Source organism: Xyrauchen texanus, chromosome 20, assembly GCF_025860055.1.
Source record: "Xyrauchen texanus isolate HMW12.3.18 chromosome 20, RBS_HiC_50CHRs, whole genome shotgun sequence".
NCBI lineage: Eukaryota > Metazoa > Chordata > Actinopteri > Cypriniformes > Catostomidae > Xyrauchen > Xyrauchen texanus.
In genome coordinates this window covers 24,016,179-24,040,681 of record NC_068295.1, presented here as the reverse complement: position 1 = coordinate 24,040,681, position 24,503 = coordinate 24,016,179, and the positions used below count along the sequence as shown (strand labels likewise).

General features: G+C 38.9%; 1 protein-coding gene across 1 annotated transcript in view; it reads left to right on the top strand.

Annotated features, from left to right (window-relative positions):
• Nucleotides 1-14,377, top strand: part of opn4a (opsin 4a (melanopsin)) — a 39,568-nt gene extending 25,191 nt beyond the window's left edge. The window contains exons 6-11 of the mRNA XM_052150588.1: nt 58-219; nt 1,125-1,232; nt 2,779-2,974; nt 4,213-4,383; nt 5,471-5,539; nt 13,974-14,377. Coding sequence (XP_052006548.1) covers nt 58-219; nt 1,125-1,232; nt 2,779-2,974; nt 4,213-4,383; nt 5,471-5,539; nt 13,974-14,237 — 970 coding nt within the window. The 3' untranslated portion in view covers nt 14,238-14,377. The remainder of the gene's footprint in view (nt 1-57; nt 220-1,124; nt 1,233-2,778; nt 2,975-4,212; nt 4,384-5,470; nt 5,540-13,973) is intronic.
• Nucleotides 14,378-24,503: the final 10,126 nt, after the last annotated feature.

The window sequence follows — 24,503 nt, the reverse complement described above, 5'->3', positions numbered from 1 at the left end:
TGCTAGAATAGATAAGATGGAAAGAACTAATTGTTGCTTTCTGTTTGTCTATGACAGAGCTGTGGGCAAAATTAATGGGGATAACAAGAGAGACTCAATTAAAAGATTCCAACAACTGAAAAATGAATGGAAGATGGCGAAAGTCGCTCTTATAGTTATTCTCATGTATGTCATCTCTTGGTCTCCATATTCGACTGTGGCACTAACAGCCTTTGCTGGGTAAATAAATCTTCACCCTCACACACATACTAACACTCATGCACATACACTCACTGAGCACTTTATTAGGAGCACCTGTAAACCTACTTAATTGTGCAATTAACTAATCAGCCAATCGTGTGGCAGCAGTGCAATGCATAAAATCATGCAGATATAGGTCGGGAACTTCAGTTAATGTTCACATCAACTGACAGAATGGGGAAAAAATTATCTCAGTGATTTGGACCGTGGCATGATTGTTGGTGCCAGATGGGCTGGTTTGAGTATTTCTGTAACTGCTGATCTCCTGGGATTTTCACATACAACAGTCTCTTGAGTTTACTCAGATGAAAACGTCTTGTTGATGAGAGAGGTCAGCGGAGAATGGTCAGACTGGCTCAAGCTGACAGAAAGGCTATGGTAACTCAGGTTACCACTGCGTACAATGGTAGTGAGCAGAAACACATCTCAGTATGCACAAGTCGAACCTTGAGTCGAATGAGCTACAACAGCAAAAGACCACATCGGGCAATTTATTAGGAACATAGTGTTCCTAAAAAAGTTCTCAGTGAATTTCTATATTTTATATTTTCTAAGACCATGGTTCCAAATGTTTTTGGTAAATTGAATTCCTGTGACAGTTGTTTAAAGTTGTTCTGACATTTTAATAATGTAATAATAGATGTAATGACTCATTTTTGCATGTAAGATCAAAGAAACATTTTATATTTTATTTGTTTTAATATACATTTTAGTTAAAAAAAAAATTATTAACTTTGGAATCAGCATCTTTGTAAACTTCTACAGATCTTGAACCCTTAGGAGCTTGCAAACCCCTCGATTAGGAAATCTTGAGCTACCATGATTTGCATGATTGTGATGATGTGTTAATTAATGTATTTACTCGTTTTCCATGTATTTCTCAGGTATGCTGACATACTCACACCATATATGAATTCAGTACCTGCGGTGATAGCCAAAGCTTCAGCCATTCACAATCCTATCATCTACGCCATCACACACCCCAAATACAGGTGCTGGAAGGAGTCACACATGATTTTCTCTGTATCTGTGCTATCAATCTAAAATATATTTGATCCACATTGACTGTGGTAACAATGGACGCGTTTACATGCACGTTCTTACACAGATTATGCTTAATAAGCTGACAACATGTGTCGTCATGTAAACACAATAAACAGCATTCCTTTAAGGTCACAAACGGTGAAAGAATAAACCTGTTAGATTTTTGCCCATTGGGCATGGTATGTGAACACCTTTTCTGGTGTTCTCACCATCTTATCTGATGTGTGCACGTGTTGAGCGCATGTCTCTTCACGGGTTGACGTCAAAAGCAGAGAACAATGCAATTATTTCAAATCTTATGTAAACACAGTTTTCTTGCTTGATTTGCAAGATCAGTGTATTGGTGTGCATGTAAATGTGCTCATTGAGATAAAATGGTAAAGTTAGACTGACATTCTAATGAACCAACTTACAGTCTATGAAAAATAACATGATTCACGTGTGTGTCTGGTTTACTTGGTCTGGCCCTATTAAGGCTAAATGCCTGATGCAAATTGTGATTGTTTTCATTTTACAAATGTCTAGCTCATTGAGCTATTCAATCACAAATTGATCAGTCACATCAGAAACAGCCATTGCTTCTGGGTTTAAAGCGCACATTTTCATTGTTACTGATTTCATTAACCTGAATATCCATTTGAGCATACATAGTAATTAATCCTGCACATAGCATCTCGACACTAGGAAACAACAGCGCTTAAGGTCCCATGGTGTAAAAGGCCAATTTGATTGTACAGTATTTTCTCCCACATTAAATAACAACAAACACCATCACAGGACTGGAACATGCAGTGACATTAGGTTAATTTTGAGGTAAGTTGATCTAACATTTAATTGTTTTTAAATGTTGAAAATGTATTTGCATAATGAGAATCTCAAAAAGTTTAACATATTTTGAGACAAAAGACTTAATTTTCAGTTTTGGTGAAGGTGATAAAATTTTTAAGTTACTGTTAAATAAGTAAAAGGATAGTATTTAGGGGAAAATGGCCATTTGATTTTGCTACTAATAATTTTTATTTCTCCAACTAAACTAAATAAAAAGAAATTCATTTTTTGACTGGAAAAAGAAATCTTTCTTAAGGATGCCCAGTTGTAGCCTACCGTATACCTTTGCTCGATAACATCACTTTTCTAACTTGCTATTCATAAGAATAAATGGTTGTCTTGCTGCTAAATGTAAAAATATGTCAATGTATATTTTGTTTTTACCCGAGAGACACACCCGGCTGCACACATAATGCTAAATGCTGTGGTGCATATATTTTAGATAGCATTCAATATATCTACCAGTAATTTCTCATTAGTATTTTACATAGTGTCTTATTGCTGGTTGCTAAATATGATAATTATTTGACAGGTCTGAAGAGCTTTAGGAATTGTAAGCTCTTGACATATCTGTATCCAATAACTGAATCCTTTCATGCTCTTTGTGAATATGAATCTAGTGTGGTAAGTTGTCTTAGGCCTGTATCGGATCTGTCTCTTTGTCAGGCTGGCCATAGCAAAATACATTCCATGTCTTCGCCTGCTGTTGTGCGTTCCCAAGCGTGATCTCCACTCATTCCACAGTAGCATAATGTCCACACGTCGTTCCACTGTCACGAGCCAGTCCTCGGATATGTCCGGATATTTCCGCAGAACCAGCACCGGCAAGTCCCGGCTATCCTCCGCCTCTGACAGTGAATCTGTGAGTGTGTTAGACTGGTGGATCTGAATATTTGATTAAATGTGTTTGTAATGGGCTATGCAAGTACACTGTTAGTGCAGAAACATACTTTCCGCAAGTACACATATTCAGACACAAGTGCTTGACCAACGCAATGCTTAATGTGTCTTCTTGCATTACTGTGGCGGTAACAAACCTTCAGGGTCGTCTGAGCATATGGGTGCCCCAAGCACCCCAGGGCCACCCATGAATTGCAGTTACATTCTCCCTTCCCTCTCAGGCCACAAGGGGGCCACCTATAACTGTCTAACTGTGCCATAATAGCTGCCTGACTCTTACTCGCAGCTTTTTAGAATATCTCAAAATAAAAAAACGACCTTGCTTTGCTTTGCACTGCTTGTACTACTTATAGCTAGAAACCTCATTACTCAAGGGGGCGATCTAATTACCATTAAAAGTCTGTGCCATTAAACTGGATGTATTAATATTCAGGTAAGTTGCTATAAATATCAAGTTAATAGTTGACCTTACTAAGGCAATATTCTCTTCAAACTGTTGCTCCACCATGACAGTAGTTGACTTGAAGAGGAAACTCACTGTAGAACTGGAATGTTCACATTAATGTCTTCTCTAGCGCCCCTTGTGGCAATGCTAAACATATATGATTTGCATTGTGAATTGCAGTATGACACTTTCTGGAATGCAAAAAGGCACAAAATCCAGCTAGCATAGAGAGAAGTGTCTGTATTCACGTATTTGCGTAGAGTATGCTTTGGCTTTTAGAGTACAAGCTTTAAATTGATGTGTGTGAATTTTGTCTTTTTGGCACTCATATCCTTTTAACTGCATGTGGGTGGTTCTTCAATTAGGCACTTTTGACTGCTTGAAATCTTGAAAAATTAAACTTTTCCAAACTATGTTTTATCACGTGTCCTGGAGTAAAGATCTGATCATGGCCTTGATGTAGATAAGTCAATTTTGGTTTGTTTGATGGAATGGATTTTGTGTGATGGGTTTTCCATGGTTTTAATGGAAGTTTTTATTTTTATTTATATTATTAATTTTTTTACTTTTTGCATAAGCCTTGAGCTATAATTTTAATATAAAGGGGAAGTTAAATGGTGAAATTCAGGCAAATATAACATTTTAACACTCTTAAAAAAATTGAAAAAAATTAATAAATAGAAATAAATAAAAAGAATCATCCATATATATGTGTTGATGTATATAGGCTTTAAAACAGTGTGACTACTTTTCAGGGCTGGACAGACACTGAGGCTGATCTCTCGAGCATGGGCTCCAGGCCAGCCAGTCGGCAGGTGTCATGTGACATAAGCAAGGACACCACTGAGCTCCCAGATTTCAAACCATCTAACTCATCCAGCTTCAAGTCTAAACTCAAATGTCATGACTCCGGTATCTTTGAAAAGGTGACCTCTCAGGCCAAATATATTCTATATGTGGCAATATGGAAGGAATGTAGCTTGTGTACAAATAAGTTTCTTATACCTAAAAATGTGTCTTTTTTCATTATCTGTTCACCCTTATGTCAATTGTTTTTTTGTTTTGTGTGTGTGTGTGTGTGTGTGTGTGTGTGGAACATTTAAAAGCGATGTCTAGCAGAATGTCCTGGCTTTTATTTTCCAAAAAACAAAATTAGTTTTATGGACTTCAGAATACAAATCATGAGCTATAATATCAAATGGTGCATCCCAAACTGCACACTTCTGCACTATTCTATGCAATTTTGTAGTACAAGTAGTATGTTTACACAGAAAATTGCGAAAAATAAATGTACTTTAAGTATACGGATGATGCACTTTTTTAACCATCAAAACGGAGTGTGGAACACATCACGTGTGCTTGAAATGTCACATCCGCCAGCTGTTAACGTTAAGTTTTCCATTTGGGATGATACTACACTTTGTGTATAGTGTCGTTTGGGACACAGCTAAAGTATTTTAAAGCGATACAATAGCTTACTCACTGAAAATCTTGTCTTTTGCCCTTGCTTTCAAATCTTGTTCATGGTAATGATAGAAGAGAGTGTGGTAAGATGTGTCAGTGGGAAACCTATATCTCCCCTGTTGTGTAGGAACTGCACAACGTTTAATATGTCACCAACACATACTGGGGGAGGGGAGGGGGGCATGGACATGAAGCGACGTGAAGGTGAAAGATAATTCCTCATTTTTGTGTAAACTATCCCTTTAACGTGTCCTTAGCCAATTGGAATTAATTGCAGGTCAGATCAAGACTGTAGTTAATTTTCTAATTTTCATTTTCAATTAATTTGCTGGCCGGACTGTTAACCCCTAACTAGTGATGCAGCACCACTTAATCCCAATAAAATATTTTAGCATATTACATATTGCATATTGCACATACTTGCAGCAGGTACAGTTTGATTTTTTTGTTCTCATATTAGCTGTGTTGTTATCTTGGAAAGCTTATGGAAGCTCCACTGTATGTACAAAAGCACTCAACAGAGACTTCACTCTTTTATTTCTGACCTAGAGCTCCCCTGATGTTGATGAGATGTCTGTGGTTGGACTCAGTCATCCTGACTCTACTGTCCCTCTAGCTGTAAGTCCAACTGGGAATCTGATTAAGTTCACTATAAAACAATATCTCTGCTGACGCACACCTTTCAGCTTTCACAGAATATTCTAGGAGGTGTGACGTGTAAAATTAGCTGACCTTGGGAACTTTTTGTTCTGGCAGTATTGGAAGAGGAATTCATACAGTCAATTCATGCCCAGGCTTTTTCTGTGAGGAACAATCTGAAAGCCTCTTCACAATCTTTAGAGTGCTTTATGATGACATTTTGAATGGAGAAGGAAAGCATATAATAAAATTACTATTCCATGTTGTCAATAAATGCTTTATAAATTTTATTTATTTAAGAGAAGAAATCTCTTAAACTGATATGAGTCATGTGAGGCCTTATTACGCTGGAAGTATTTTGTTAAAGAGATCATTTAAACATATTTGTGATAGCATCAGTTTTATCTACTGTAACAATTTCTTCTCTGTTTTAATTATAATTATGATGGCTTGACAAGCCTCTGGATGATAGTCTATGAAGGCAGGCACACAGCCGCTGCTGCCCGGCGTCTGTCAGTGGCACCCAGCTATGACTCCGTAGGCTGCTCAAACTTCTGCAGTGCCACGGAGTGCAAAAGATTGCCATTCAATTCAAGACAAATCATTATCAAAGAACATAGATGAATGACTTTAGCCATGACTGGATGATACATTGTGTATATGTATCTTTCATATAGCCTATACAATGTATTTTCAATTACAAGCACATATTTTTGTGTTTTAACAGCTTGAATGAAGACTGTTCTAAGATACATATAGGGAAATTGCATAATAAACGTCGGAATTTCTAATCATATAGTTTGCGCAGTTGCAGCTGTTTCATACACTAACCTGCACACTCATCAACCCCACTTTGTTCATCTTTAAAGAAGAATAAAAACCTTTGCACATTTGTGTGTATAGTGAATAGATTCACCACTTCGGACTGCCACTTGCATCACATCGACGCATTGTGTGCGATACCTGTGTCTTGTCCTACCTGCGACACTTGTGGTGCTTCTCGTCCGGTGTTCAGCAGTCTAAACTCCTCCTACAGCTTTCAAGCTACCTCCAACAAACACGGACATTCAGACTGTTCTGAAATAGTGTGCTTTTGTAACTGATCAGACTTTGGTTTACACACACAGAGGATGATGCAAAATGGTAAAAGTCCCATAGACAACACTGACAGAATGTTCAAATACTAGGCCAACTCTTTAATTCAAACTCCCAACTGTCAAAACAAATAAAATGTAAACAAACAAACAAAATGCCTTTAATCTGCTTTAAGCTTTAAGATGGTCTCTCTCTCTCTCTCTCTCTCTCTCTCTCTCTCTCTCTCTCTCTCTGTCTGTCTGTCTATCTATCTATCATCTTCAAAACAAAACATTTTTTTTTTACTTTCAAACAAGGCTTAGTCAAACCAACCTCATAGTTTGTTTTGACAAACTTTACCTATCTAGTGACAATTCAGTCATTGTTTACTCACTCCTTAGTTTTTATAAACCCATATTACTTTTCTTAATACAAAGGGAGAAACTGAAAAAATAATTGTGCTCCATGATGTCATACAATGGCAGTTTATGGTGACCACCTTCAATCTCTAGACTCAATTCAGGAGTCTAATAAATTATAGTATGTGACTCATGTTTTGTTCTAAAGGAATATGATAAGGTTTTTTGAGAAACAAACCGAATCGAATGTATTAATTAGTGAAAATCTTCAATGACAGTAAGTCTCCTGTGCGTGTTTGTGAGACAGCCTACACGAGAGCAGAACACTGCAGCTGCGGCGAGATGACCGTTCAAGCGAAAACTGGTTTTGTTTCACTTCAACAGGAGCACCGGTGATTTTAACAACAGAAAACACAACATAGCTGCACTCAAACCAGAGAACAGAACTTACAAGCATGTCTGAAGAGTTTATAGTCGAAAATACAGTAGATGCATTTCAATGCCCAGAACTGGAGAGAAAGTTGGAGGAGCGGGAATTTCTGTCACCTCTTCTCCATTCTGAACCTGCGTTTGTGTGTGTGAGCTGGTTTTTGTGGTTAATTTTTTTAGGTTACACACTAGTAATTACGAGGGAATTATGCTATAAATGTGGTTTATGAGCACACCCCTAGTGTCCCTGTAATTCAAATGGCTTTAAAAACATACTAAACAATGCTTTTTGGAATATGTAAAAATGCCAAAGGTTTTCTATGAGGGTTAGGTTAAGGGGTAGGTGTAAGATTAGGGGATAGAATATAAAGTTTGTACATTACACTATAAAACAAATGTCTATAATTTGAACTGCAATCTGCAGTTAAACTGCTTATCATTTAATTATTAAACTATGGTTATGCACCGGAAGATATACAGGCATCAAAATTACATCCATTAAAGCATGAAAAGTGGTTACTTTATTTTGTGTGAATTTCTGGCAACCAGCTACCAGTTTTTTACTGTAAATTTAACAGGATTTTTTTACAATGTATAAAAATAATTTTGCCTATGGAGAGTCCTTGTAATGTTAGGAGTACCAATGTGTGTGTGAGTGAGTAAGAAAGAGAGAGAGAAAGACCTCTGCCAGAAGAGATCTTTGCAAGAACAGTTGGTAGATGTAATATTCTCTGCCAAAAACAGGTAGTTCAACTGGCCAGTTCATAGCTGACGCGAATCATGGCGCAACACCAAATATAGAAACCAAGTGATCAACAGAATGTCCCACCACCCTGATTTTCACAATTCCTGACATTTAATCATAGAAAACATACCCTGTCTTAGGTCAGTTAGGATCACTTCTTCATTATAATATGTGAAATGTCAGAATGATAGTAGAGAGAATCATTTATTTCAGCTTTTATTGCTTTCATCACATTCCCATTGGGTCAGAAGTTTACATACAATTTGTTAATATTTGGTAGCATTGCCTTTAAATTGTTTAAATTGTGTCAAATGTTTTGTGTAGCCTTCCACAAGCTTCTCATAAGTTGCTGGAATTTTGACCAATTGATCCAGACAGAACTGATGTAACTGAGTCAGGTTTGTAGGCCTCCTCGCTCGCACCCGGTTTTTCAGTTCTGCCCACAAATTTTCTATCGGACTGTGGTCAGCGCTTTGTGATAGCCACTCCAGTACCTTGACTTTGTTGTCCTTTATGGTATGTTTGGGGTCATTGTCCATTTGGAAGACCCATTTGCGACCAAGCTTTCTTCATGGCTGATGTCTTAAGACACAATATATCCACATAATTTTACTTCCTCATTATGTCAACTATTTTGTGAAGTGCACCAGTCCCTCCTGCATCAAAGCACCCCCACAACATGATGCTGCCACCCCCATGCTTCACGGTTGGGATGGTGTTCTTCAGCTTGCAAACCTCACCCTTTTTCCTACAAATATAACAATGGTCATTATGACCAAAAAGTTCAATTTTTGTTTAATCAGACCAAAGGAAATGTCACCCAAAGGTAAGATCTTTGTCCCCATGTGCACTTGCAAACTGTAGTCTGGCTTTTTTATGGCAATTTTGGAGCATTGCTTCTTCCTTACTAATCAGCATTTCAGGTTATGTTGATATAGGACTTGTTTTCCTGTGGATATAGATACTTGTCTACCTGTTTCTTCCAGCATCTTCACAAGGTCCTTTGCTGTTGTTCTGGGATTGATTTGCACTTTTTTCACCAAACTATGTTCATCTTTAGGAGACAGAACACGTGTCCTTCCAGAGTGGTATGATGGCTACATGGTCCCATGGCTTTTATACTTGCATACTATTGTTTGTACAGATGAATGTGGTACCTTCAGGCATTTAGAAATTGCTCCCAAGGATGAACCAGACTTGTGGAAGTCCAACATTTTTATTTTTATTTTCCCATGATGTCAATCAAAGAGGCACTGAGTTTGAAGGTAGGCCTTAAAATATATCCACAGGTACACCTCCTGTCAGACGTTAATTGGTTAACTGTCTAAAGGCTTGACATCATTTTCTGGATTTTTTAAGCTGCTAAAACGTGCAGTTAACTTAGTGTATGTAAATTTCTGACCCACTGGAATTGTGATATAGTCAATTAAATGTGAAACAATATGTCTGTAAACAATTGTTGGAAAGATTACTTGTGTCATGCACATTAGTTGTCCTAAACAACTTGCCAAACTATAGTGTGCTAATATTAAATCTGTGGAGTGGTTAAAAATTTAGTTTTAATGGCTTCAAACTAAGTGTATGTAAACTTCTGACTTCAACTGTACCTTCAGCCCTATCTCTCTGTTTGATCGGGTTCTTCTCACAGCGAGACATCTACCCGCTTCCTGCAGCATCCAGGCAGGAGTTGTAACCTTTCAATATATATAATATAATTCTGTCCAAGTGACGTAAACACACATAAAAGAGCCGCTTGTGTGTGCGTCTTTTTAAAGATGTCACATCGCAAGTGTTCCTGTGAGCGACACATCGCTCCATCAGACCAACTTGAGAGTTGTGCTGAAAGAATGATTCCTGCATACCGTCCACCGTCAAAAGTCTGTGGTTCGTAAGGCAATGTCGTTCTTCCTTGAGGTTCATACGGAGCTTACTGAGACCTGGCGTGCACCTTACTCTGTGCGTGTCCAGATCAGTGGGGCTACCGTCCTCAGGCATAGTTTATGGTCTTTGTGCTCTGATGCAAATAGCACTGTCAGTCCCCAAAGACAAGAATCCCCCTGGAAGAGTTTTCTATTTTGTTTCGACTCGCCCTTCCCTGTTATTCTCACTGGGAACTAGTCAGTTTTTATTGCAACGATTCCTCGCATTGCTTGGTGTCTGTTGCTAGCTCGCTCGAGCCTTTAAACTATTAGTGCTCTGCACGGATGCATGACGCGCTCTGATCGAGAAGCTGCATTCTGAAAAGCGGCAGCAGCATCCGCCATCATACCGTTAGGTCTTTTACACATGAGACCTCTCCAGTGCTGGCTCAGTGAATTGCTCCATAATGGAGATCCTTACATTTATTCAAGAGCGGTAGGACACAGGTCTTACTCTGTGAATGGCTAAGGTCTATGTAGCGACCATATCGGCATTTCACGCCCCAGATTATAAAGTTCCTTAGGGGAGCGATGCTACAGTTAGAACATGGGACTTAAATCTGGTGCTGAGGGTGCTTACGAGCCCCCCCCCATTCGACCCATTGGAATACATTGAGTTGTGTGTGCTCTCTTTAAAGACTGCACTGCTGTTGGCTCTGGCCTCATTAAAATAGGTTGGTGATATACAGGTGCTGTCGGTTGACAGTTCATGTCTGGAATTCGGTTCGGGGCTTTCAAAAGCCACCATCAAACCCAAAAATGGCTATGTGTCTAAAGTGCTTTCCACATCCTTCAAGGCTCAGATAGTGCACCTAAAAGCTTTCTATTCTCCACCGTCTAATTCTGATAAGGAGCAGTTAGCACATTTATTATGCCCCGTGTGGGCATTGCACACGTATGTGGAGCACACTCGCCAGTTTAGACTGTCAGATCAGCTCTTTGTTTGTTATGTAGGATGCACAAAAGGCATGTTCATCTCCAAACAAAGGCTCTCTCACTGGATCATTGATGCGATCACCCTCGCTTATGAGTCACAGTGCATTAGATACCCTATTGGCATAAAGGTGCATTCAGCTAGATGAATGGCTTCCTCATGGGCATGGACAAATCGTATATCCCCACAGGATATATGCTTTGCACTAGAATGGTCTCTCATCCATCGCTTCACGAGTCCTCTCTGTCTAGAGAGCTGCTATTTCTTCACCTAGCAGGTGAGCCCGAGCTCCTTATTTGGGTTGATTACCTGTTATAATTTTAATACAGCTGTCTGGGTAGGCCACTATCCAATTTACACCCACTAGAAGTCACAACTACTTCCAATAGAAAAAAACCTCCATCCTTACCTCTGATAATGAAGGTGTTAATTATTCTGTGTGTATTATGTGACTCATATACACTCACCTAAAGGATTATTAGGAACACCTTTTCAATTTCTCATTAATGCAATTATCTAATCAACCAATCACATGGCAGTTGCTTCAATGCATTTAGGGGTGTGGTCCTGGTCAAGACAATCTCCTGAACTCCAAACTGAATGTCAGAATGGGAAAAAAAGGTGATTTAAGCAATTTTGAGCGTGGCATGGTTGTTGGTGCCAGACGGGCCGGTCTGAGTATTTCACAATCTGCTCAGTTACTGGGATTTTCACGCACAACCATTTCTAGGGTTTACAAAGAATGGTGTGAAAAGGGCAGTCCTGTGGGCGAAAATGCCTTGTTGATGCTACAGGTCAGAGGAGAATGGGCCGACTGATTCAAGCTGATAGAAGAGCAACTTTGCCTGAAATAACCACTCGTTACAACCGAGGTATGCAGCAAAGCATTTGTGAAGCCACAACACGCACAACCTTGAGGCGGATGGGCTACAACAGCAGAAGACCCCACCGGGTACCACTCATCTCCACTACAAATAGGAAAAAGAGGCTACAATTTGCAAAGCTCACCAAAATTGGACAGTTGAAGACTGGAAAAATGTCACCTGGTCTGATGAGTCTCGATTTCTGTTGAGACATTCAGATGGTAGAGTCAGAATTTGGCGTAAACAGAATGAGAACATGGATCCATCATGCCTTGTTACCATTGTGCAGGCTGGTGGTGGTGGTGTAATGGTGTGGGGGATGTTTTCTTGGCATACTTTAGGCCCCTTAGTGCGAATTGGGCATCGTTTAAATGCCACGGCCTACCTGAGCATTGTTTCTGACCATGTCCATCCCTTTATGGCCACCATGTACCCATCCTCTGATGGCTACTTCCAGCAGGATAATGCACCATGTCACAAAGCTCGAATCATTTCAAATTGGTTTCTTGAACATGACAATGAGTTCACTGTACTAAAATGGCCCCCACAGTCACCAGATCTCAACCCAATAGAGCATCTTTGGGATGTGGTGGAACGGGAGCTTCGTGCCCTGGATGTGCATCCCACAAATCTCCATCAACTGCAAGATGCTATCCTATCAATATGGGCCAACATTTATAAAGAATGCTTTCAGCACCTTGTTGAATCAATGCCACGTAGAATTAAGACAGTTCTGAAGGTGAAAGGGGGTCAAACACAGTATTAGTATGGTGTTCCTAATAATCCTTTAGGGGAGTGAAGATCCTCAGATTAAGCTTAACTTTCCATATGGTTTTCACCATGTGGGGTTATTAATCTTCATACATACTTGAAGACATTTAAGTCACCACCCGAAGGGTCGTGACCTCATATATGCATTCTTCTAAGTGTTTCTACCCTGGTACATCTAGGGTATGATGCTATGTAGTGTGGTGTGATGGGACTCCGTTCCCCATAGTGTTCAAATGTAGTACCGAGTGAACTGAATCGATAGGGAATGTCTCAGGTTTCTCACATAACCTTGGTTCCCTGAGATGTAGGGAACGAGACATTGCAAATCTTGGCCACACTACAATGTCTGCATTTCGAGGACGTGTCCTTGTCCCTCAATCAGAAATTCTGAAGAAATTGTGTTTAAGCACCCACTTATATATGGCAAATGCACGCCTAAAGTGGAGGAGCTCAAACATCATTGCCAATCACAAGATTGGCTTTATGATACAAGGGCTTCAACAAGGTTGTGGAAAAGAGACTTTCCCCATATAGTTCAGATGCAATGTCTCATTCCATTCATCTCAGGGAACCAATGTTACGTGAGTAACTGGAGACAATTTTGATTTGTTTCTCACAAATCCTTATTGTATTCGTTCAGAACAAGACATGAGTTGCATCAAATAATTTATTAGACTCCTGAATTATACTTTTTCATCCTTTTGAAGCTTGAAGAGGTGGTCACCATAAACTGCCATTGTATGAAATCACTGAGCAAATGTTTTTCACAATTTCTCCTTTTGTGTTAAGAAAACATCATATGGAGGCCTTGGTAGCTCAGCTAGTAAAGACGCTGACTACCACACCTGAGTGTGTTGAGTTGTGCGTGGATGCTGCTGAGAATAGCATGGGCCTCCACATGCGTTAGGTCTCTGCGGTAACACGCTCAACAAGCCACGCTATAAGATGCACGGATTGACGGTCTCAGATGCAGATGCAACTGAGATTCGTCCTCCGCCACCCGGATTGAGGTGAGTCACTACGCCACCACGAGGACTAAGACAGCAATGGGAATTAGGCATTCCAAATTGGGGAGAAAGGGGGAGAAAATAAAAATAAATAAATAGGAAAAAAAAGAAAAAGTAATTTGGGCTTATAATAACACAGGGGTGAGTAAACAATGACTGAATTTTCATTTTTGGATCAACTAATCCTTTTAATTTAATGTGCAATAAAGTCCCTCATTTTAGATATAATAGGTAATCTCCCATAATTAACTAGCTGAAAAAGTACCACAGCAGAAGACACCTATACATGGTTTGATTCTGTATTGTTTGCAGGCTGGTGACAGTACAGAAGTGTCAGTTTCAAGAGGTACGATTGGTCGGATCCCCAGCATTGTTATCACTTCTGAGTCCAACACTTTGATACCCTTAGTAAGGCCTAGCTGCAGAAGAAGCCGCTCAAGTTTGTTCAGTGGCAGTGTTGGTGCAAATCCCTTCAGCAGAGACTCTCGAGGAGAGGTCCAGCAGGGGGAGGTACATCTCTTCACTGCTCCTGAAACACCCAAGCTCCCACTATTAGAAAACCCTTGCCCTCAATAACTCTTCTTAAAAGCTTATGCTGCCTTCATGTGCTATCGGAATAATCCTACTTCCCACTTCTGAAGTGGTAATTACAAGTATGTCATGTTCACGTTCTTTGTTGTCAGAAAGAACCGGAAACATGGACAATGGCAGGTTCATTCATACATATTTCTTGAGTAACTTTTATTTTGACACCATAATACATATCACTCAGTTAGGTTGCTGACGATAATGGAATTTTGGTCAAATACAAGCTATTTTCACTGTGTAAATATGTACAACATGCATAGAATGGTTGCTGATATACATAAATTAATATGACCAAAGAGGAAAGCGCTAAAAATTGGCTGCATTTAGAAAAATGAACAAAACCTGTTATGCACTTCATAAACTGTAATCTCCTCTGCCATGTTGAAAGTTTAGTACTCCTCCCATCTCGGAAACTCAGTTATCAAAATGATCCCTAAGTTTACCAGTCGTAATTACGACTTGAGTGATCATCCATGTGCAATTTCTGAGTGGGAAACTCATATTTACGATAATTCCGAAAGCATATGAAAGCAGCATTAGTCCTTAAACCTCTTCACTTGCTGTCCAAAATCTAATGTTCAAGTTTAAGAGATTGTTTGTTTTTTGTTTTTGTGAGATATCCTGTTTTGTGGTGTAGAAGTTTAGCAATGCAAACTTGAAGTCAAGACAAAAACAGAGAGGTAGTAATCTGTGCTCTAAATGTAAAATGTGAAAATGGATTGTTGTCTTCCTTTTACATGTGTAATACCTCACCTCAACTGTCAAAGGATGTCCAATATTTTTGTTCAAGGGACATTTTAAGGGACTGTTCTTTGAATCAGGCAAATCTACTTAAGCTTATCCATGGAGAGTTATTGGATGGAAAGGATATTTGGCTGGGAAAGGACATCTGAAAGTACTTTTAATCCTCATGGGCATCAAAATTAATTGATATCAAATAGGCCGTGATGCAAATTTGTTTGTGTTATAGTAGGTTTAGAGGTATCAGTTTCTTTTGCATTGTAAGTTTTATTTTGAAAACTGTACTCTTATGAATACATTTAAGTGAACTGTATTTGCAACTATAACTGTATATCTGACCTCCCATCTAATTTTAAAAGCTATGTGGTATTTTCCAGGTTGTTGGAGGTCCTCATCTAGTTGATTTGGAAAAGCATTTTAGATGTCTGATGTTGCACAATTGTTTTATTTGTAAATGTGTATTTACCGGTACTTATTATGCTTTTAAAAGTTCTTGTAATATTATTAATGGCCTCTGAAAAAAACTATGTGGGGCAATATAACCCTTATTATAACTTCAGCAAAAGAATGTGGTATTTAATTTGTATTTGTTATCATAGTTTACAAATAGGTGGGAAAGGAGTTCTTCAGTTGTATGTCACACAATGTATTCCATTATTGATGATAGGAAGGAACGAGAGAAGACATCTCAGACTGCACAAACCATGTAATGCAAATGCCTGAAGTGGGGACACATGATTATCACAAAGTAAATCACAAAATAGTGCAGCCATGAGAAAATGCATGCTGTGCTTGTCACCATGAATCCATCATCATTATAGCACCCTAATGAATATTGATCTCTGAACAGCATGCACAACTAAAACCAGTTTGACAAACCACCTCTCTAGACATGACATGATGGTGTTTTTTTATTTAAAAAGAACTGATTATTGTTGTTTGTGTTCCTAAATTTCAATGTTCACATGAACTTATACAATCAAATTATAGTCAGCAATTAATATTTCAACTATAATATTGCCTTTTTACTCAATATTTATTAGGGCTGGATGTACAGTACCTCAAACATGGTGGTGGCTACTCTTATGGACAGTTTTGAAAGACATATTTGAGCAAATATTGTCATAGAATTTAAACTTTGTTACACTCTCTAGAGTTGTATCTAGTGTTATTTCTTCAGTAATTTGTTTGTTATTCTTTTTTTCTAGAAAAGGTAGAAAATTGGCCAAAAGTTAATGAATCGCTTCATTTCATTTTATTCCAAATAATTTTGTGAAGTATGGTATCAAAGTTTATATCGATTAATTTGTATCCATTTAAATTAAAGACACCATATATATATATATATATATATACACTCACCTAAAGGATTATTAGGAACACCTGTTCAATTTCTCATTAATGCAATTATCTAATCAACCAATCACATGGCAGTTGCTTCAATGCATTTAGGGGTGTGGTCCTGGTCAAGACAATCTCCTGAACTCCAAACTGAATGTCAGAATGGGAAAGAAAGGTGATTTAAGCAATTTTGAGCGTGGCATGGTTGTTGATGCCAGACCGGCCGGTCTGAGTATTTCACAATCTGCTCAGTTACTGGGATTTTCACGCACAACCATTTCTAGGGTTTACAAAGAATGGTGTGAAAAGGAAAAACATCCAGTATGCGGCAGTCCTGTGGGCTGAAAATGCCTTGTTGATGCTAGAGGTCAGAGGAGAATGGGCCGACTGATTCAAGCTGATAGAAGAGCAACTTTGCCTGAAATAACCACTCGTTACAACCGAGGTATGCAGCAAAGCATTTGTGAAGCCACAACACGCACAACCTTGAGGCGGATGGGCTACAACAGCAGAAGACCCCACCGGGTACCACTCATCTCCACTACAAATAGGAAAAAGAGGCTACAGTTTGCAAGAGCTCACCAAAATTGGACAGTTGAAGACTGGAAAAATGTTACCTGGTCTGATGAGTCTCGATTTCTGTTGAGACATTCAGATGGTAGAGTCAGAATTTGGCATACACAGAATGAGAACATGGATCCATCATGCCTTGTTACCATTGTGCAGGCTGGTGGTGGTGGTGTAATGGTGTGGGGGATGTTTTTTGGCACACTTTAGGCCCCTTAGTGCCAATTGGGCATCGTTTAAATGCCACGGCCTACCTGAGCATTGTTTCTGACCATGTCCATCCCTTTATGGCCACCATGTACCCATCCTCTGATGGCTACTTCCAGCAGGATAATGCACCATGTCACAAAGCTCGAATCATTTCAAATTGGTTTCTTGAACATGACAATGAGTTCACTGTACTAAAATGGCCCCCACAGTCACCAGATCTCAACCCAATAGAGCATCTTTGGGATGTGGTGGAACGGGAGCTTCGTGCCCTGGATGTGCATCCCACAAATCTCCATCAACTGCAAGATGCTATCCTATCAATATGGGCCAACATTTCTAAAGAATGCTTTCAGCACCTTGTTGAATCAATGCCAGGTAGAATTAAGGCAGTTCTGAAGGTGAAAGGGGGTCAAACACAGTATTAGTATGGTGTTAATAATAATCCTTTAGGTGAGTGTATATATATGTATGTATTAAACACAAAGGTGAATGTTATTGTATATTTGTTATGTTATTATGTGGTTGCTCCTATTTATTTATTCTTTTTAAATAAATTTGCAGTTCTACACATTGTTTTTTCTGGTCATTTAGTCCACACAAGCATATTGAATAAAGTTCTAGAGGATTTTCGAATGAAATTGTCCCTTCACAAACTGACATTTAGGTCAGTCTGAGTCTATTTTATTTTTTGTTATATATATATATAGAAGAGGCAGTCAAGTTGAACTTTCATAGCTGGATTATTTATAGAGATTCTTCTCTAGCTGTCAGGCATCACTGTCCCCACCAAGCTGTCATTATTAATGATTAGGACATTTCCCTCTTAGGGGTCTCAATTACAACTCTTTTTTTTTCCCAGTGACATTTAGAGAATCACATCAACAGCATTGGTGATGTAACGATACTGCTGGTGGCAATGGCAATGATGAAGACTTTAACGATCACTGTCCCCACCAAGCTGTCATTATTAATGATTAGGACATTTCCCTCTTAGGGGTCTCAATTACAACTCTTTTTTTTTCCCAGTGACATTTAGAGAATCACATCAACAGTTTTGTGCAGTTTATTAAACAAAACTTGAAATCTAATCAACCCAAAATCCACACGTGAAACAAACATAAACATGAACTAGACTTAACTTGACTATGACTAACAAATAAGGTTACATTAATGATACCTGACAAGAGACAATGGCAAACATGAGGGCTTAAATACACAGACCAGAGCCGGCCCAAGGCATAAGCGAACTAAGCGGCTGCTTAGGGCCCCGGTGGCCACCAGGGGGCCCCCAAGAGCACTTTTTTTTTTTTTTTTTTTTGTGATTATACTGTCAATGGACAATGGTAATTATACAAAACGCAATATTAAATGCAATATTATGTTAACGGGCTGCAGGATGCAAGCACATTCAGACAGCAAAACAGCAATGTCACAAAAAAGGACATATCCTCTGGTACAGAGAAAAGGAAAAAGAAGAAAACAGAGCAAGAGAAAAACAGCACGATAAAGGTATGTTAAGTAGCTAGGCTGTTAAGAGCTAACATTAGCTGGCTAGTTAGTTAACATAGCCTATGTAGCATATCTGCTTTTTTAGGAAAGTTTGATTAAACATCAGTAAATAGCCTTGACATCTCAATATATTATAGTACAACATATTACTTAGCAAGTTTAGATTAAAGTTTTTGTATTCTGTGTAAAAATAACTTTCCTGTGTATATATTTTTTGTAATAAAAATAAGCTTCTGTTCCATAAACTTTGTACTGATAACAGCTTAACATTATTTACATTACTCTACCATTTTGGGGTCTTTGCTATTATATTCCAATATCATTATGCCTTGTTGTTTTAGGAGTACAGATGGCTTGCTGCTGTGTAATTTGTGTTGAGAAAATAACACATTTTGTCAAATATTCTGTCAAATTTGGACGTGGGGCACAACCAACGCCACCTGCCCCAAGTTCCAGTGCTACAGCTGATGATGATTTTTCAACAATCCCAGATCATTATATTTATATGGATAAACCATGCCTTTGTTTTTGACAGACAGTTGCATTACCTTCTAATATGACATCTAACATGGCTAGCTTTTATTATTATTTTCATCTTTCATCAGGTCCATCCTCTGCATGCGAGGAGCACTTCCCAGCACGTGCATCCACTGATGTGGTCATCTGACTCAGAAAGGACTGATCTGGTAAGCAGAGGGCCACTGCCTATAAAGGAAAACTTCACATTCCCTGAAAAACCTGATGGCCGAAGCTTCCACTACACCTACAGAAAGTTAATTAATGGGGAAACAATTTAAGTGGAGCTGCTCACTTATTCAAAAAGAAATGATACTGTCTACAGCTTCTGCTGCAAATTGTTCTCTAGGAAGTACACAAAACTGGTAACAGAGGGACAAAAGGATTGGGTAAATATAGGTGTGCTACTGTTACATTTATAACCGTAGGGTAAAATCATGCCAGGCAGACATTGGTATGTTGTAAGCAATAACATCTACAACTAATAAAATTGATAAGGGGTGTGTTAGATTTATAGTGTGCGAATAATCAAGCATTGACAATATTCAATCATATTGGCAGCACCGAGGGGCCCCCAAATCAAATTCTGCTTAGGGCCCCATAAAGGCTTGGGCTGGCCCTGACGCAGACATTAGGTAAAACAATAACAAGACTATTAACCTTAAACCAATGACAAACTAGAACTGATAAGACAATAAACCAATGAAAACAAGACACATGAACATGAACATGGAGGGAACCATGAAATCACATGACAAGGGAACCTTGAAACATGAAACAGGAACTAGAATTCCAAAATAAAAGACATGAAAACAAAAAATGAACAAAAACACATCTAGACATGACAGGTGAGCTGATCATACATACACAGGTTTTGTATATATTTTCCCTCAAGTTGCTTGTTATTCTTAATTCTCAGGGTGGGTGGGCTTTCACATAACACTAAGGAACATGGCCATGACCTACTCCCACAGGAACCAAGCTCAATGAATGGAGAGGGGCACAGATTGAATTATTAGGTTTTACGATTAATGTGCTAATTCAGTGCGATTAATATGTTAAAAAATAACGTGATGTCCCGGATCGTAATATGGCATATTCCTACTATTATAACAATTCAAGCTTGAAATACAACTGGTTTTCAGCAGGTGGTAGTAAGAGAAACTCCACAGACAACAAACTACTCAGGCTTGCTTAAAACTAGAGACAGCACAAGATGAGGACGCATTCTTTTTGTGTTGTATAACTGTAATCTGTTACAGTTACATAAAAGCCAACATATTCAGATTACAATTACATTTGATAAAAATTGGGATTACTAGCAGGATTACAATTTTTTATTTATAACAAAAAACATAACAAAAGATCATCCTGACATAAAATTATAAAGACCGTTGCTTATAGACTCGAATCTGGTGCTACTTACTGTCCCATGTGTAGATAACACATGTCTCACATCAACACTGCGCACTCCAGGCAAATATGGTCAAACTATTAAAAGTGCTGTTTCATCGCAATGTCTACTGGAGAAATATTATTATTTTTGTGGAAATTTAGACGTTCTTGTCTCTTCAATGGAGAAAATGGAAACAACATTACAGTTCAGTGCAATTTAGAGGCTACCTTCCAATTGTGAAGATGCACTGATTTTCCATGGACCCGACATATAATTTAAAGAAGCATTTAAAGTTAAGACACACACGAAAATCACATAACTAGGATAGCTCAAATTAGTCAGAAGTGTTCCCTAATTTCGCCATCCGACCATCTGTTAATTGTTTTTGTGGGAATAGAATCAGAGAAACGACAACTCCCCCCAGCGAATGGCCAGGCCTATTCCGGTATCCTACATGGTAGAGGTCTGCAACCCGACCCAGGCCAGACTGGGCCCGAGAACCCGACGGGTTTTAGGCTGGGTTCGGGTCAGTTTTTCAAGCATATCTTCAGGTTCAGGTTTGTAATTAAAGAAAAAATAAAAAACAGGCTTACCGAATTTGTTTCGCGCACGCGCTCTCACTCACAGACACGCACTAATGGACGAGTTAATGGCCATTCACACCAAATGTATTTTTGCATTTGTCTGTACTGTTTTACCATTGTTTAAAAATGCTAGACGAATGTCTTTGACTTTGCATCACGTCTCGCTTTTTCTTCAGCGTCTGGCACAGGACCGGCACATTTTAAACACCATATCAAGTTAAAAAGATCTTCATTCCAAATTGTTCAGCACCAAGAGGGGACTGTTGAGAGAGGCTGTACTAAGGGCTTGCAGACCTGTTATAAGGCAGGTCCTTCCCAGACATCATTGGCAACAATGTCGCTTATGGGCATAAACCCACCTTTCTGGACCAGACAGGACTGACAAAAAGTGCCCTTCACTGACGAGTCACGGTTTTGTCTCACCACGGGTGATGGTCGGACTCGCGTTTATCATAGAAGGAATGAGCGTTACACTGAGGCCTGTACTCTGGAGCGGGATCAATTTGGAGGTGGAGGGTTCATCATGGTCTGGGGCAGTGTGTCACAGCATCATCGGACTGAGATCAGATTGCTGGCAATCTCAATGCTGTGCATTACAAGGAAGACATCCTTCCTCATGTGGTACCCTTCCTGCAGGCTCATCCTGACATGACCTTCCATCATGACAATGCCTCTAGCCATACTGCTCGCTTTGTGCATGATCTCCTGCAAGACAGAAATGTCAGTGTTCTGCTATGGCCAGCAAAGAGCCAGGATCTCAATCCCATTGAGCACATCTGGGATATGGTGGATCGGAGGGTGAGGGTGAGGGCTAGGGCTACATCTAATGACTGTTGGGTGCTAGAGCTTCTTGGTTGAGCATTCCAATTTCTCTCATTAATTTAAATAGAAGTGACTCGTCTCTCTCTGCTAAATAATCTCTGGCCTCACACTTTATAGAACTACAATGCCCATCATGCACTACCTCTCCTTCCTGAAGTTTGCACACTTTGCACTTTTACTCCTGATTTCTCATAATACAGGGCCAGCAGAGGTGTACAAAAGCAACGTGTTACACTATTTAAAAAGTAACTTTGATAGTATGGTCTAAAATAAAAAATATTGCTTTACTTTAGTTGTTATTCTGAAAAGTACTTTAATTGCGTTACCCCCAACACTGTTTATATGCTCTATGGAGACAGGAGATGCATCATAACCTGATGTGGCATGAAATACCCCTTAAGTGTTTCACTTACAGCAGTTATTCATTAAGACACATTCTCTAGGGCCTGCTGTTCTTCTCAAATCTCTGAGCCATGCCACCTGTACATCAGGGGCTGCTATAAATAAAATTGATTCATTACATTTAGATTTCAGTTATGTTCCACTTTTACTTGTTATAACTTCAGATACAATAATTTACAAGGAATAATCAGCTGGTCATTATTGCAAAATAGTCACCACGTGTTGGGTGAGCGATCAGCAACGTGGACAATGGAAGTATACTCAGTTTTTTAAAAAGGACCCCAAAGTATCATAAAAGTCCATGTGACTCAAGTCTATATTCCAAGCCTTCTGAAGAAATACAACAGGTTTTGTTGAGAAACAACCTATTCATTGTCTTGACGTCCGTTAAAACATGTCCTTTGAGTTCTGAGAAACAGTAAGTCATTCGGGTTTGGAAAGACAGATTTTTTTTTTTTGGGGGTGAACTATTCATTGTTCACCCAAACACAGCTCAATGAAATCACCTATATTTCATTGAAACAACTCAAAAAGAAAAATAAGAATAACACAAAGGATTATAATAGAGTTTAGTTAAAGGTGCTGTAAAAGACAACTGTTATGAATCTGAATATATGACTGAATGATCCGCTTCAACTATGAAAATGCGCAAAATGATTGACAGACAGAAAGCACATCAAAGTCTTCTGATTGGCTGATCAAAGAATGTGTCCCCGCCCGCGGTTATACATTTTTATTTGCTGGATATACAGACTTAAACTGTCAACAGAGACCGGTGAGATATCTGAGCACACTTATTTCAGTGATCTCTACATAAAAAAATATCTTACAACACCTTTAATAAAATAAAACGCCCCTAGTAAAACCTTAAGTATGGCTGGGCCGATGACAGAAGCATAATATGGCACAGATATGCAACATGCTTCTGTCATCAAATGTTGGCTCATTTTCAAAACATTTTACAAGAGCACTCGAGGGATGACTGTCGCTTTAATAATTCCTCTCTAATGAAAATCCCTCGCTCTCCGCCCCCTTGTCCCATGTGCGAAATTACGAATTATACTATGCCGAACAGACCTCCTTGATGGCCAAGACTTAGCTCATGAATATTTATTAGGTCATGCGGGCGTTGCGTAGTTACCGAACGATAGCGTTCATTAAAAAAATAAATAAATAAATAAATTGGTATTCATGAGTCAAAATTTCACCATAAATCGATTCGTATATTCGCCAGCTGATTAGTGCTCACTTATCAACGTCTGCCTTTCAGCAAATCAGCTAGGTTTACTGGGTGAACGCTACGCTTAGTAATTAATATTAATGAGAGAGGCCTTCACCATAGTGGGATTAATAAAGTCGCGTCCCTTGTGCTTACGTTCATCGGGGGTTCCAGGGACCTGGCGTGAGTGACTGCGCTCGCCTCCGGGGAAAACGAAACGACTCGCAACGGAAGGTCTCGTTTCTGTCTGTATAAATCAACTTTTACTGTGCAATGTAGGTTGAACAAAAACTTTCAGAAGTCGTTTGCCTTTGATGATTTGTTGTAGAGAAATGGATGCAACAGGTTTATAGACAGGACTTCACACGGTGCTCGAGACGCTCAGTGGCTGCAGACACGTGAAATCTGTTTATGTGTACATCTGTTGCTTCTTGTTAGTATGTTCACTCATCCGTACCTTCTAAATAATTAATATACTAGGCCTACTACTGTGACCTAAAGTAGACTATTCTGTTGTCAATGTCTTGCCTGATATTGTTTTGTTTATATGTATGCACTTCACCATACATAGCAAATAATATAGGCGATAGGGTTATCATAATTCAGGACAGGCTCAGAAATGGTGCTTGAACAAAGAGTTTCCCTTCTGTGCTTGTCTACACTTAAATCATAAAAAAAAAAAAACCCTTAATACCTTACAAATAACCAAAACACAAGTTTAAATAATAATGAAAGGATGTATTTTATTTAAATAAACTTTTATTTGATTTAATTGTATTTAACTTGAAAATATCTTAGCATTTTAAATGAGTTCAAATAGGCCTTTCTATTATTATTATTATTATTTTTATCAAGAGGTACCTTCATAGCTACTGCTCACCCTCTGTCTACTGACATTTTATTTTTTGAAGAATAAACAGGTTAAGTACTGGCCACTACGATATGGA